At 36.1% G+C, this 15,240-nt stretch overlaps 1 protein-coding gene across 6 annotated transcripts in view; it reads right to left on the bottom strand.

The window, feature by feature from the left end:
* Positions 1-15,240, bottom strand: part of NBN (nibrin) — a 51,372-nt gene that overhangs the window by 24,730 nt on the left and 11,402 nt on the right. For all 6 annotated transcript variants that reach the window (XM_077771246.1, XM_077771249.1, XM_077771251.1 and 3 more), the window contains 3 exons: positions 9,346-9,463; positions 8,128-8,321; positions 1,865-1,962 (listed from right to left, as the gene is read on the bottom strand). In XM_077771246.1, coding sequence (XP_077627372.1) covers positions 1,865-1,962; positions 8,128-8,321; positions 9,346-9,463 — 410 coding nt within the window. The remainder of the gene's footprint in view (positions 1-1,864; positions 1,963-8,127; positions 8,322-9,345; positions 9,464-15,240) is intronic.

Consider the following 15,240-nt stretch of genomic DNA (forward strand, 5'->3'; position numbering starts at 1 on the left):
AATTTTAAAAAGTTGACATCTACTAAGTATCTAGGTTAAATTATCACTTGTTAGGTCCTCATGACATAATGTACTAAATAAATGTTTATTACTGATTCCAAATTCAGGTATATTAATGACTTCTGTCACTCTCCGTATATGACCTCCTTAGAAGCTCACTGGCATCTCCTTAACCACACGTATTTCTAGAATTCATTTCAGTGTGCACTTCAGTTTGTAAAAAGTAGTAATTACAAATGCTTATTTTATTTTTAAAAGAAACTGTAAGTAGAATCTAAAGACCCAGAAGAAGTGATGTTTGTCAACAAAAGATTTATAATGTTCTCCTTGCTTAAAATGCTATACAGGAAGTGATCTGATGGACTCACCTCTTTATTCCAAGTTATTAGGTAGAATAATTACAGGTAATAACAAATATTAAATACTTACTGAATTAATAAATGAACAAATATGGAATGAAGAAAGTAAGGAGGGGAGAAAGGAAAAGAGACGTGCATTTCGTCTATTCCCTCACAATGGGTTGTAGTCTAAAATGGTTTATAAGTCACATGTCTAGAACCTGGACTCTACATAGACCCACCTATGAGTATTTGCAAGAAGTAATACTACTAACTGTAATGTTATTTTTACTCCTTATGACCCTGTTTCTGTATGAAATGATACAACAGAAAGATACTGATCTTAGTGTTCAAAAAACCCAACACTTTAGGATTGGGCTGGCCATGAAGTGCTTTTCTCAGCCTTGAGAGCTCTCTTACCTTTTGACAGAAAGACAGATTAGATGATCTCTAAGGCCCTTTTGGCCATAACACATTTCCAACAGTGGATGATAAAACTTTGTTGCTCCACACTGGCAAAGATAATCCTGTGTACCAATAATTTAGTTCAATTAAGCAAATATTCATACCTAGTACAAACAAGTACTATGCTTGGTGCTGTCAGGGAACCCAAGATTAGTAAGGGATTATACTTAATCTAGTGGCTAAAAGAGACATGAAAACAACTGGTTACACTTCAAAGTAAGAAGAAACTCCAACCGGACTGCAAAAAAGCTACTGGGGTATAGAAGACACAGTAATTCTGATTCGGAGAGTTATGGGAGAGAAAAAACTTAGAAAAACTTCATGAAGGAGGTAAGTATTTACAGCATAAATCAAATTTTGAAGAGCAGTATTGACATTCTAGAACAGGGACTATGATGAGCAAGACCAAGGAGCATGGAAACTATTAACAATACAGCACATATATACATACTGTAGGGAGATGTACTTTTAAAAAGATGAGGATTGGAGAAAGGCTTTATTAGCTAAACTGCTGAGGGCTCAGAACTCTAGATGAAGGCTCAGGGTTTTATTTCATAAATAATGAGCTAGTAAAAGATTTAAGAAAAAAGGTGATTCTATTGGCAAAGTGAAACATTAACTGCAGAGATGGGTATGAAGACAGGACCATCACTGGGTGCAACTGTAACAGCCCTCAGGAAAATCAGACCACAGAAGGTTCAAATGGAACACTGACTGTGAGAAGGAATGGCAGCAGACCTCATGAGATGAAGCTGAAGAGAGAGAATTTCAGGTCTTGTTTTAGCTTTCTCTTTATACTCGGCCTATTAACTGAATCCTGACCTTTAGAATATAAAGTTCACAAGAACAGAGATCCTGTTTTACTCTATTCACCACTGTATCCTCAGCACTTAGAAACAGTGCCCAGTACATGGCAACCACAAATATTTATCAAATAAATAAATGAATGGATAGATGAGTTTTAAAAGATGATGAAAATGGTCATCCCTGATAAGTACAGCCTATCATCAAATTATGAACAAAGTTGTTAAAAAAAATCAAGAAAATAATGCTTTAATTACCTGTACTTGGCTGGCCCCGAGGATCACAGTAATTCTCGGTAGTCATGAAAATGACTGCCAATCCAATTTCTGCTTCAGGAATAGATCTAAGACCTTGCCTATGAAAATAAAGTATGATAATATATTAAAACTAACAACTCTTCTTAAAATGATGCCAAGTTGAATCTTTTTATTCCTTCCTCAAAGAGGTATCACAATTTTATGGTATGGAGACAATTTCAAATACACTGAGTACTGTCTTAATGAACTGGGGCAAAGCTACATTGGGCAAGTCCACCACCTTTTAGCAACTCAGTTATTTCATCTGTAAAATAAAGGCCTAGAGTAAAGGATATAGAGTTCCAGTTCTGAAATTCTGTAATTTTCAGAATAAAAACAAAAAACAAAAAAACTGTAATACCCCAATGAAGCAATAAAATAAATTTTGTAAGCAAACCTAATACTAGGATCCAAACTTAAGAGACAGAAAAGAGTAGACAGGGAAGGAGAGAGAAAAGTATAAAGAACAATTATAAGCTGTATCTATGTATGTTTTATAATTTTAAGTTTAGTAAATAAAATTATTTTAGCAAATTTATATGTATTAAGGAATCTTATTAAAGGAATTGTACAGTGAACCTACCTTCTGTTTTCTATGTGAATGAAACAGTAACTGCCATATAGAAACTATACCTCAGACTTTAAGAACTATAAAACTCCTCTAAATGCTTATTGTAAAGATGTTTAAGTGGTTGTAGTTTAAAAGGTCTTTTTCAAATGCTTATTTGTTTTTCTATGTTTTCGGTTTACGTAAATAAAATTCAACCATATGTGCAATTATGATAGTATTATATTAAAAAATATTTTTAAAGTCTTTTTTCTCTCTCTCTCCTAGAAATTAATTAAAAAAAAAATAAAGTCTTTTTAAAGTTTTTATTTATTTCTGAGCTAGAGAGAGAGAGACACACACAGCATGAGCAGGGGAGGGTCAGAGAGAGGGAGACACAGAATCCGAAACAGGTTCCAAGCTCTGAGCTGGCTGTCAGCACAGAGCCTGATGTGGGGCTCGAACCCATGAACCGTGAGATCATGATCTGAGCCGAAGTCGGAGGCTTAACCAACTGAGCCACCCAGGCGCCCCTAAAAAATATTTTTAAAGGGGTGTCTGGGTGGCTCGGTCAGTTAAGCATCTGACTCCTGGTTTAGGCTTGGTCATGATGTCATGGTTTGTGAGACTGAGCTCTGTGTTCGGCTGTGTGCTGACAGTGTGGAGCCTGCCTAGGATTCTCTCTCTGCCCCTCCTCTGCATGCATACACTCTCTTTCTCAAAATAATAATTTTTTGAAAATAAAAAAATTTTAAAAATAAAGTATTATAATCAAGTGATCCCATATATGTATAATTCAGGTAATTCAAAATTGGTATTTTATTACCCTACTTTTTTCAAACTATAATAAATTATATTACGTAAATTAGTTATAAAGTTTAGCTCCATAAAATAAAAACATTTTTAACATGTAATTAATAATGTTACACAGATACTGTATCATCCTAAGTGGGGAAACACAATCCTCTTAAAGTCAATAGTGAGAGAAATGTGGCTACTACTACTAATTCTATTCAACACTACTGCTCTAGAGGTTCCAGTAGGTATGAAACAGAAAGACAGAAAAGGAGACAAGTATCAGAGGTATAAGGATTAAAAACCAGAGCAGAAACAGTATTTATAGATAAGGATTAAAAAAAAAGAATTGCAGATACATTAGAAATTAAAGAGGAGACTAACAAAGGTAACAGGTTATAAGATTAATATTTAAATGACTATTGGGGCGCCTGGGTGGCTTAGTCGGTTAAGCGTCCGACTTTCGCTTAGGTCATGATCTCGCGGTTCGTGGGTTCGAGCCCCGCGTCGGGCTCTGAGCTGACTGCCAGCTCAGAGCCTGGAGTCTGTTTCAGAGTCTGTCACTCCCTCTCTCTCTGACCCTCCCCTGCTCACGCTGTCTCTCTCTCTCTCCCCTAGAAATTAATAAAAAACATTTAAAAAAAATAAATGACTATTGAACTTATAATAGAAAATGTAGAGATAACATTTATATTCTACCTACCAGACACATAACACCTACCAAAAAATATGTAGTACTGAGGAATAAATCTAATAAAAGGCACTCATGAGGTATACAGGGAAATATAAACATTGTTAATTCTCCCCAAACTGATTTATAAATTCAATGTCATTCCTAATCAAAATCCCAACAAGGTTTTTGAAAAGATGACTCAAAATGTATATGGAAAAATACAGAGCAAAGAATGGACAGGATGTTTCTAAAGAAGAGCAGAGAGATTTGCCATAGTAGATTATGAGGACCTAATTAAAGCTACAGAAATTAAGACAATGTGGTAAATGTGGTGTTGGTACAAGAACAGACATACTGACCAGCTGAATAAAGCCAAAAGCATTCCTATGCACGTATGCAACTTTGGTATAAACAGAATCAATTCCAGATAGATTAAAAACAAATTTCAAAACCAAAATATCAAGATAATAGCAACAAATTAGTAAAAAGCAGAGGTGAATAGCTTTTTAATTTAAGAATAGAAAGATTTCTTAAAATACAAAAAGCAGTAAGAAAGAAAAGGTGTAATTTTTAGTATATTAAAATTAAGGGCTTTCATGTATCACCTGTAAAACGCTAATGACAAAGTGGTAAAAGATTCTGCAATACATACTACTGAAAAAAGGAATAATATTGAGAAATATAAAGAACTTCTACAAATAAAAAAGAAAAGCACACAAATATGCAATTACCACATGATCAAGGAATTGCACTCTTGGGCATTTATCCCAAAGAAATGAAAACTTATATTCAAAAGAAACTTGTACATGTATGGTTATAGCGGTTTCATTTAAGACAAAAACTGGAAAAATGCAGATGTCCTTCAATGGGAGAATGTCTCAACAAACTAGTATACACACAGATTTATACATAATACTACTGAGCAATAAAAAAGGATGAATGACTGATACACACAACTTAGATGGATCTCCAAGGAATTATGCTGAATGAGAAACCCAGTCCTAAATGGTATAGGCTATATGACTTCATTCATATAACATTCCTTTAAAAGACAAAATTTTAGAAATGGAGAATAAGTTAGTGGTTTGCCAGGATTTGCGAACAGGGAGTGGAAAGTGAGGAGGGAGAGAGGGAGGGAGGGAAGTGGGTGTGGCTATAAAAGAACAACAGGAGGAATCCTTGCGGTGATGGAACTATTCTGTGTCTTGACTAAGGTGGTGGATATATGAACCTACAAGTGTGATAAAATTGTATAGAACTAAAACATGCACACACACCTCAACTGAGAAATCTGTATTTAAACAAAAAACCCATAGAAAATGAGGTAAAAGACATGAATAGCTATTTCATAATAGGAAAGACAGATGTCCAATAAACATTAGAAGAAATGTTCGGCATCACTGGTGATGAGAAAAATAGAAATCAAAATCCTAAGACATGAATATATATATATATATATCTCCATTCAATTAACAAAAATGGTAAAGTCTAACGATACCAAGTGTTAAGAACAACATGTATGGGGCGCCTGGGTGGCTGTCAGTTAAGCCCCCAACTTTGGCTCAGGTCATGAACTCGAGGTTCGTGGGTTCAAGCCCCACATCAGGCTCTGTGCTGACAGCTCAGAGCCTGGAGCCTGCTTCAGATTCTGTGTCTCCCTCTCTCTCTCTGCCCTTCCCCTGCTTGCACTGTCTGTCTGTCTCTCTCCCTCTCAAAAATAAAAATAAAAACATTAAAAAAAAGAACAATGTGCATCTACTTGATCTCTTATATACTATGGAAGTATAAAGTGGAAAAATACCACCCCTAGAGGCTGAGTGTTTGCATGACCCATGACCCAGTAGTCCTAACCCTAAAAATATTCTCCAAAGAAAATCCTGCATAAGAACCACCAGGAAATATACAAACATGATCTTAGTAGAAATGTTTACAAAAATAAACCCGGAAATAAGATATTTTTCAATGTGTAGTAAATGAATGAACTGTGGTATATTCACACAATGAAACAAATGACAGCAACATGCAACAAAATGAGTGAATTCTTATCAGCAACATGTCAAGTGAGAAAAATCCCCAAAGATTACATGCACTATGAGGACCAGGTTATCAGTTAAATCAACTAAAACATACACACACATATTTTAGGAATACATGAAGAAATAATAAAACTGTATATAAAAAGATGAGCAAAGGATTCAGGAAGACAGTTATCCCATGTAAGGGGGAAACTGGGCTATGGGTATCATACTGTTAAAGACAGGTTATTTTCAAGTACCTAGCTTGTATTTTGCAGGGCAAATTCCTAGACATTTATTATATAATTTAAAATAATTACTGAGGCACCTGGGTGGCTCAGTCGGTTAAGTGTCTGACTTCGGCTCAGGTCATGATCTTGTGGTTTGTGGGTTTGAGCCCCGTGTTTAAATAAACATTAAAAACATTTTTTTAAATAACTACTTAACTAGTGAACAAAATTAATGTGTGTTAGTTATGATTCTATAATAACAGTGTATCATGAACCAAAGATGATGATTAACCCAATTTTGCGCAAAACTGTGCAATAGGTGAAGAGAGCAAAAGGATAAAGAGAAGATAACTAAATTAGTAACAGGAAGAGTTCCCAAATTTGAGCTAAGATACTGGGAAAATATCTTAGCAAGGATAAAAATCATTTCCCTTAGACTTTTAAATTTTCTTCACAAGATGTTAATTTAACTTTTATCCAATACCCACTTTTCACAACTAATCAATATAACTATGGCAGTAGTGAATCGCAATGCTGCCTTGGTGTCTGAAATTCAGTTAATAGCTGGCTTTACTGGCCACTTGCCTGATCTAACTGCACCTTCAACGACTATCTAGTCTGGACTAAGTGGACACATGTGACCTTAAGTGACAGTCTTTCTCAAACTATAAAACTGCCTTCCCTCCAAAAACAAACTGTAATAAGGCCAAATGTCACCGTATGATGAAGGCACCAGCCTCTGGTCAACTCTGTGCTCTAGCTACTTCCTTACCTTGTGGTCACAGTATATGCTGAAAGGCAGTGAGATGTAGGGGTGAAGAGCATGGACTCTGTAACCAGACTGCCTGAGTTAACATCCTGGCTCTGGCTCACACCCTGTGTTCTACCCCTTTTGTCTTATCTGTACAATGGGTACCATAACAGTAAATAACACACAGAGTTGTGTGAGAATGAAATGTCTTTATATACATAAAACTCTTAGAACGGGACCTGTTATACGGTATTCTGTAAGCATAGCTTTTACTGCTATTGTTTTGCCTGGCTCTTTCAAAGACGGGTCATAGGTAAAACACTGTGTAAAAGAGGCCTTCTTTTCTTTATTCTATTTAGAATACACTTCCTCCCGTTGCCCTGTTATTCCACTTCCTTTATACATATTTGTAATTATCTGTTTGCCTGTCTTAATCGGTCTTTCTCTCTAGACAGTAAGCTCCAATGGTGGCAGGGACCACAGCTAACTTGTTTACCACTATATTCCCAGTGCCTAACACATAAGTGAACAATAGTAAATTCTAGATGTGATAGTAAGACATCACCTTTTTTATACAGGTATTTTCTTTTTGTAGCCGTTAAATACATCTCCATTAAGTAAAATATTTACGGGACAGATGACTGAAATATTAACTTTCTGTTTCAGCAAATATATAAATAAGAGCAATCCCGGTGGTCAGAAGGACTATTGGGACAGGAAAAATGAATACTGTAGGGAGTAGCCATGGACTTTTTAGGCATAGAAATATCCTACATCGTAACTACTTTTTGATAGGTAAATAGAAATTTGGTCAGCAGACTGCCAAGCCTGACACTTTTAAACAATACTTTTAAGCTTCAATAATGCTAAGATCATGAATACCAATAAAGAGTTTAGGAAAAAATCCTTTGTTTATCTCTTTCACACCCTCTCTTCCCACTACAAATCCTATTACTGGATATATGGCATTTTTTTTTTTTTTTTTTTGCTTTTGCATGATAGCGTATATGACAGGGCTTAAAAATTTTAGATGCATTCTTAATGGGTAATAATCACCAAAGAACAAATACATTTCAGTTCTAGGCAATTTCAGAAAATTGAGTTTTGTTATAAAGATATTGTTTCTAGCATACTAAGCTACAATAAATTTTCAAGTTACAGATAAAATTGCTTTTTTTTTTTTTTTTTTTAGTAATAAAGAATCATTCTGTACCTTTGGAGCATATCCATAATTGAGTGAATCCATGTTTTCTGAGAGTCAGGAATTGGAGTTTGTGAATTTGTTATTCCTACATCAACAACACAAATTCCAGGAGCTGTAAAGAAATTTTCTTCTTCTTCATTTTCTTCTGTTATCAACCTAGCATCTCCTCCTCCAAAAACAACTGCTGAACTTAACTTTTTATGCTAAAAATGGAAATAGAAAAAAGTAATGAAATAGCCACAATTCATTACGTACATTCTTTTTTAAAATTCATTTTAATTCTAGTATAGTTAGCACTGTTATGTCAGTTTCAGGTGTACGTGATCCATGCACCACCCAGTACTCCTCATGACAAGTACACTCCTTAGTCCTCCATCACCTATGTCACCCCCACCTCCTCCCCTCTGGTGACCATCACTTTGTGCTCTATAGTTAAGAATCTGTTCCTTGGTTTGTCTTTTTTTTTTTATTTGCTCTTTTGTGTGGTTTCTAAAATTTCACACATGAATGAAATGATAAGGTATTTGTCTTTCTCTGACCAACTTATTTTGCTTAGCATTATACTCTAGATCCATCCATGTTGTTGCCAGGGGCAAGATTTCATTCCTTTTTTTATGGCTAATATTCCATTGTACATATATATACACACACACATATATATGTATGTATATACATTTTCTTTATTCATCTCTATTAGGGAAGTAACATAAAAGTACAATTGGTTCTATTTTTTGAGAAGACAATCTGAGCTCCCACTTAGAAAATCCCTAGTTTCCCAGGTATCTCTTCAGCCATGGAATTGTTACCCTCTTTCTACTTCTTTATTATGCTTAATTCACAGTGCTCTTACTGTGAGTTTGCTTGCATTTTTCCACCTACAACTGAAACTCCCTGAATGCCCACTGTGGCACGTAGAAAACATTCAACAGCCTCTTACTAACTAACCATATAAGGACTTAAATCAGTTTTCTGTCCCCACTCCCCTACTTATATATAAATATAATCTTAGTTATCCAATTAATATATGTCAAGAAATACCATAATCATATACAACAACACTGGGAAAGTTCTAGTGCCTGGGCAGTTTTTATTTTCACTTTGCACTTCTATACAGAATCTTAAAAAAATAGAAAAAAAAAAGCATTAACTACATTAACTACTGTTAACACTATTAATTTATCCTAGTTTGTAACATTTTCTTCAGGAAAATTTAGCCCATAACATTACCTGTTTGGCATTTAGAAATACAAATGTTTTCCCTTCGAAGATTTTCTTTCTCTCCTGTCGTCCTGACAGATCAATGTTTTTATTTTCAATAGCTGGTTCATCAACAGGGGGGTAAAAGCTGTGAAAAAAATTTTAAAGCGTATTCTAATTATATACTCTTCTGTATGTGTACTGTTACATTTGTAAACAGATTGGCTATCTAGACATGAGAAAGGTTTAATTTCTGTAACACCATTAAATTATTTTTTTTAAGTTTTATCTGGGACAAAAAGACAAAAAACATCTAGAAAAATTGTGACACATGCCACATAAAATAGCAGAACTGTTCCATATTTTCTGAAAAAATACATTCCAAGGGTAGACAGTCATAAAATACAATTTAATACACAGGAATCAAACAAGTTATGTGAATTACAAAAGGTTGAAAAAGACACTGTCCATAAAGATTAAATTCTATTGGCATCTCGTGTTTCCTGGGAACCAATGTGTTTTAAAGCCAAATTACCAGCCTTTCAGCTTATCTACCTTCAAGTAAAAATTACCCATTACTAATATTCATAAGATGACTCAATATTGTCAAGATATTAGTTCTTCCAACTTGATCTATAAATTAAATATAATCCAAAAAAACCTCCCAGCAAGTTATTTTGTGGATACTGACAAACTGATTCTAAAATTTACATGGAGAGGCACAAGATTCAGAATGCCCAACACAATTTTAAGGAGGAACAAAGTTGGAGTACTAATACTACCCGAATTCAAGATTTACTATAAACCTACAGTAATCAAGAGTGTCTGGTATTATGAAAAAAATAGACAAAATAGAATAGAGAATCCAGAAACAAGCTCACATAAATCTACTCAACTGATCTTTGACAAGGAACAAAGACAGTACAGGAGCTGTCTTTTTTTTTTTTTTTTATGTTTTTAAAATTTATTTTGAGAGAGAAGGAGAGAGAGAAGGAGAGAGAACGGGCAGGAGAGGGGCAGAGAGAGAGGGAGATACAGAATATGAAGCAGGCTCCAGGCTCTGAGCTGTTAGCACAGAGCCCAAAGCAGGGCTCTAACTCGTGAACCCCTATATCATGACCGGAGCCGAAGGTGGACGCTAAACTGACTGAGCACCTCAGGTGCCCCAAGCTCAGTCTTTTCAACAAAAGATGATACTAGACATTCATATGCAAATAAACCAAATCCAGACTCAGGCCCTACAGTCTTCACAAAATTAACTCAAAATGGATCACAGACCAAAATATAAAAATAAAGCTACTAGAAAATAACATAGGAGAAAATACAGATGGCCTTAGTTATGGCAACGACTTTTTAGATACAACATCAGACATGACCTATGAACGAAATAATTGATAAGCTAGACTTCATTAAAATTTAAAATTTCTGCTCTCTGAAAGGCAATGTCAAGAAAATGGACGACAAAACCAGTAACTGGGAGAAAATATTGGCATAAGACACATCTGATAAAGGAATGTTATCCAAAATATACAAAGAACTCTCAAAACTCAACAGTGAGAACAACCTGATTTAAAAAATGAGCCATCTTAACGGCTACCTCACCAAGGAAATATACAGATAGCAAATAATCATGAGATGCTCGACATAATGTTATCAGGGAAATGCAAATCAGAGCAGCAATGAGATCCTATTACCCACATATGAGAATGGCCAAAACCCAGAACACAAACACCACCAAAAGCTCATGAGGACATGGGAGTGACAGGAACTTTCATTCATTGCTGTTGGGAATGCAAAATGGCAAAGTCACTTTGGAAGACAGTTTGGCACTTTCTCTCAAAAACTAAACCCATCCTTACTGTATGATGCAGCAATCACATTCCCTGGTATTTATCCAAAAGAGCTGAAAACTTATGTCCATACAAAAACCTACACATGAATGTCAAGAGCAGCTTTATTTCTTTTTTTATTTTTAAGTTTATTTTGAGAGAAAGGGAGTGCGCATGTGCCTGCACAAGTGGGGTAGGGACAATGAGAACAGAGAGAGAATCTCAAGCAGGCTCTGCACTGTCAGCACAGAACCCAATGTGGGGCCTGAACTCACAAACCATGAGATCGTGACCTGAGCCAAAACCAGTAATTGGATGCTTAACCGACGAAGCCACCCAGGTCCCCTGATGCAGCTTTATTCTTAATTACCGTAACTTGGAAGCAACCAAGATGTGCTTCAGTAGGTGAATGGATAAATAACCGTAGTACATTCAAACAATGGAATACTATTCAGCACTAAAAAGGAATGAGCAACCTAGCTATGAAAAAACTTTAAATGCATATTACTAAGTGAAAAAAGCCATTATGAAAGGGCTACCTACTATTTTATTCCAGCTGTGTGACATTTTGTAAAAGGCAGAACTACAGAGACAGTAAAAGATCAGTGGTGGCTGGGAGCTGGGGGAGCGGGAACAATGACCGTTTTCAGGGCAATGAAAACACTATGACACTATAATGACAGATACATGTCATTACACATTTATCCAAACCCACCACACGAACAACACCAAGAGTAAACCCTAATGTAAACTGTGGACTTTGGGTGATTATGATGTGTCAATGTAAACTCGTCAACTTTAACACATGTGCCACTTTGATGGGGAATACTATTTTTTTTTTAATTTTTTTTTTTAATTTTTATTTCTAGGAGAGAGAGAGAGAGCATGAGCAGGGGAGGGTCAGAGAGAGAGGCAGACACAGACTCTGAAACAGGCTCTAGGCTCTGAGCTGGCAGTCAGCACAGAGCCCGATGCAGGGCCCAAACCCACAAACCACGAGATCATGACCTAAGTGAAAGTCGGACGCTCAACCGACTAAGCCACCCAGGCGCCCCTGATGGGAAATACTCTTAACGGAGGAGACACTGCATGTGTATGTGGGAAACCTCTGTAGCTGCCTCTCAATTTTGCTATGAACCTAAAACTGTTTTAAATAAAAATAAAACCTTAAATTAAAAAAAAATTACTAACACAGCATGGTGATCATAAGGAGACAATGCAGGACGGGAAATTCCTAAACTGCACAATTAGTCACTACACAATCAAGAGTTAACCATCTGCAGAGAGCAAACAGCCAATGTGGTAAAAATACTTTGGTCATGAGAATCACCTTCCCACATTAAAAGAAAAATTTTTTTAATGTTTAGTTTTGAGAAAGAGCGTGATCAAAGGAAGGTTGGGGGTGGGGAGCGGAGGGAGACACAGAATCCCAAGCAGGTTCCAGGGTCTGAGCTCTCAGTGCAGAGCCCAATGAGGGGCTCGTGCTCATGAACTGTAAGACCTGGGCCGAAGTCGGACATTTAACCGCTGAGCCACCCAGGTGACCCCTCACCATCCCTTCTTTACATTTTTTTCGTCCCTTAGTTTTTTCCTTGGCCACATACATATTTCACAAAGTCAGCTAAGTCATGATTAAGCAATTTTTTTTTAATTCTGATAACTGATTAAAACTACAAATGCACATGTTTCAATCTGCTACAACGGATGTTGTACATATATTCTAAAATAGTGATTCCTAGAACTTGCAATCTCAAATAAATGAGCTATCTACAGGCAACAGCTGACTTAGTCAACAGGATAAAATGGAGCCCATTGCATTATTCTGATTTTTCTAAACAAAGGATTTTAAGATTCTATTTATTTACTTTTAAAGTTATACTGAGAATAGTGAAAACTGTTAAAATTAAATCTACAGTAAGAAAATAATGCTAGAAAATTAGTATTCTATCTAATTCATAAGATAAATTTTTTTTTTCTTTAAGTAGGCTTTATGCCCAGCATGGAGCCCAACATGAGGCTTGAAATCACACCCTGGGATTAAGATCTGAGCTGAGACCAAGAGTCAGACGCTTAACTGACTGATCCCCAGGTGCCCCTAGGATAAATTTTTAATATGCCTTTTATCCTCTCCCTTTTAACAGGAATTCTCCCATATTTCACTCTTCTTTCAGCGTGAAAGGCAACTAAGACTTCACTTATACACAAATGGCTAGTTTACGAATGAGTGTACACAGTAATGTACACTGGATGATGGAGCCATACCCAGGCAAAAGTGGTATGTACATTTAACACATACATATGACTGAGGAGGTGTGCGAGTCTTACAGCTTTCTAATGACACTAAAATGATTTTTAAATTATCTACATCATTGTGTTATTCATACTTTTTTATTTTTTTTTTTTTATTTATTTCTGTGAGAGAGAAAGAGAGACAGCATGAACAGGGGAGGGTCAGAGAGGGAGGGAGATACAGAATCCGAAACAGGCTCCAGGCTCTGAGCTAGTTATCAGCACAGAGCCTGACGCGGGGCTTGAACCCATGAACCGTGAGATTATGACCGGAGCCGAAGTCCGAAGTTTAACCGACTGAGCCACCCAGGCGCCCTCATACTGTCTTTCTTAATTCTGCCACAAAGAGTGGTTTATTTTACCCAGAGATCAGTTAACTGTAGTTTAGTTCAACAGAGTGAACATTTGTTGGAGCACCTGGGTGGGTCAGTCCATTATGCATCCATCTTTTGGTTTTGGCTCAGGTCATGACCTCACAATTCAGGAGTTGGAGCCTCCTGTGGGGTTCTGCGCTGAAAGGGTGGAGCCTGCTTGGGATTTTCTCTCTCCCTCTCTCTCTGCCCCTCCCCTGCTCAAGCTCTTTCTCTGTCTCTCAAAATTAAACATTAAGCAAACAAATAACAAAAAAAGGAGTGAACATTTGTTAAACCGTGAGCCAGGTTCCTAAAGACAGGAGCAAGATATACCTACCCTTTGGTTTCCTGGATGGTCCCACCAGAGTTCTAACTTTAACGTGCATGATTTTTTCAACGTCTGGCTCTCCTACCAAGTGCCATGAAGGCAGAAACTGTAATGCTTTTTGGCTCATCACTATATCCTCAGGTCTATCTTGCTTAATTTGTGGTAGGCATTCAGGAATATCTGTTAATAAACTGATAGTGCAAGATCTAAATTAAAACTTCATCTAATAAATTAAAAGTATAAACATCCCTCAATATATAGACTTGACCATTAAGATTCTGGGACTGAAGGGGTACCTGGGTGACTCGGTCGGTTGAGTATCTTATGGTGGCTCAGCTCATGGGCTCATGGTTTGTGGGTTCAAGCCCTATGTCGGGCTCTGTGCTGACAGCAAGGAGCCTGCTTCGGATTCTGTGTCCTTCCCTCTCTGCCCCTCCCTCAACTGCACTCTCTCTTGCTCTCAAAAATAAACATTAAAAAAATAATAAAATAACATTCTGGTACTGAAAAAAATGTATTTTGGTTTTCTTTTAAAAACACTGGTAAATTTGAGCCACTAAGTCTGATCTTAAAAAAAAATACATCACTGTATTGTGAAGAATCTAACCAAATGCTGGAGTCATATATATACATATATGTGTATGCATATGATATATATGTATAAATAATTGATAACACAGTAATAAATAATACACTATGTTCTGAACTTTATAAACTCAGACAAGTCTTCTTCTCTTAATAACATAAGGATGAGAACAAGAAAGGAAACTAACAATAAATGTGAGAAAACATCACTAAACATCAGTATTTGTGAAGCAATACATTCTAGAAGTTTTAAAGCATTTCTGAGGTTATAGTGGTTTGACAGTTAGTAAGAACTAATTAACTTGGCAAAGACCAAGGTTAGAAGCACACTGCCTGACTACTAGGCTACCACAAATGAAATCTCCATTTTCTATAATGAAAAAATTAAAACAATTTTTGGCCCACTTATATAGAAACTCCAAAAGCTACAAATAATTATGTTTTATTATATAGTAACTATTACATATAATTCACAAATTCTATAAAGTATTAATCAGAAATACTGACTTTTCCTATGCACATTTTTTCTTTTTTTTAATTA

The sequence above is a fragment of the Crocuta crocuta genome, unplaced genomic scaffold (assembly GCF_008692635.1).
Source record: "Crocuta crocuta isolate KB4526 unplaced genomic scaffold, BGI_CrCroc_1.0 scaffold235, whole genome shotgun sequence".
Lineage (NCBI taxonomy): Eukaryota > Metazoa > Chordata > Mammalia > Carnivora > Hyaenidae > Crocuta > Crocuta crocuta.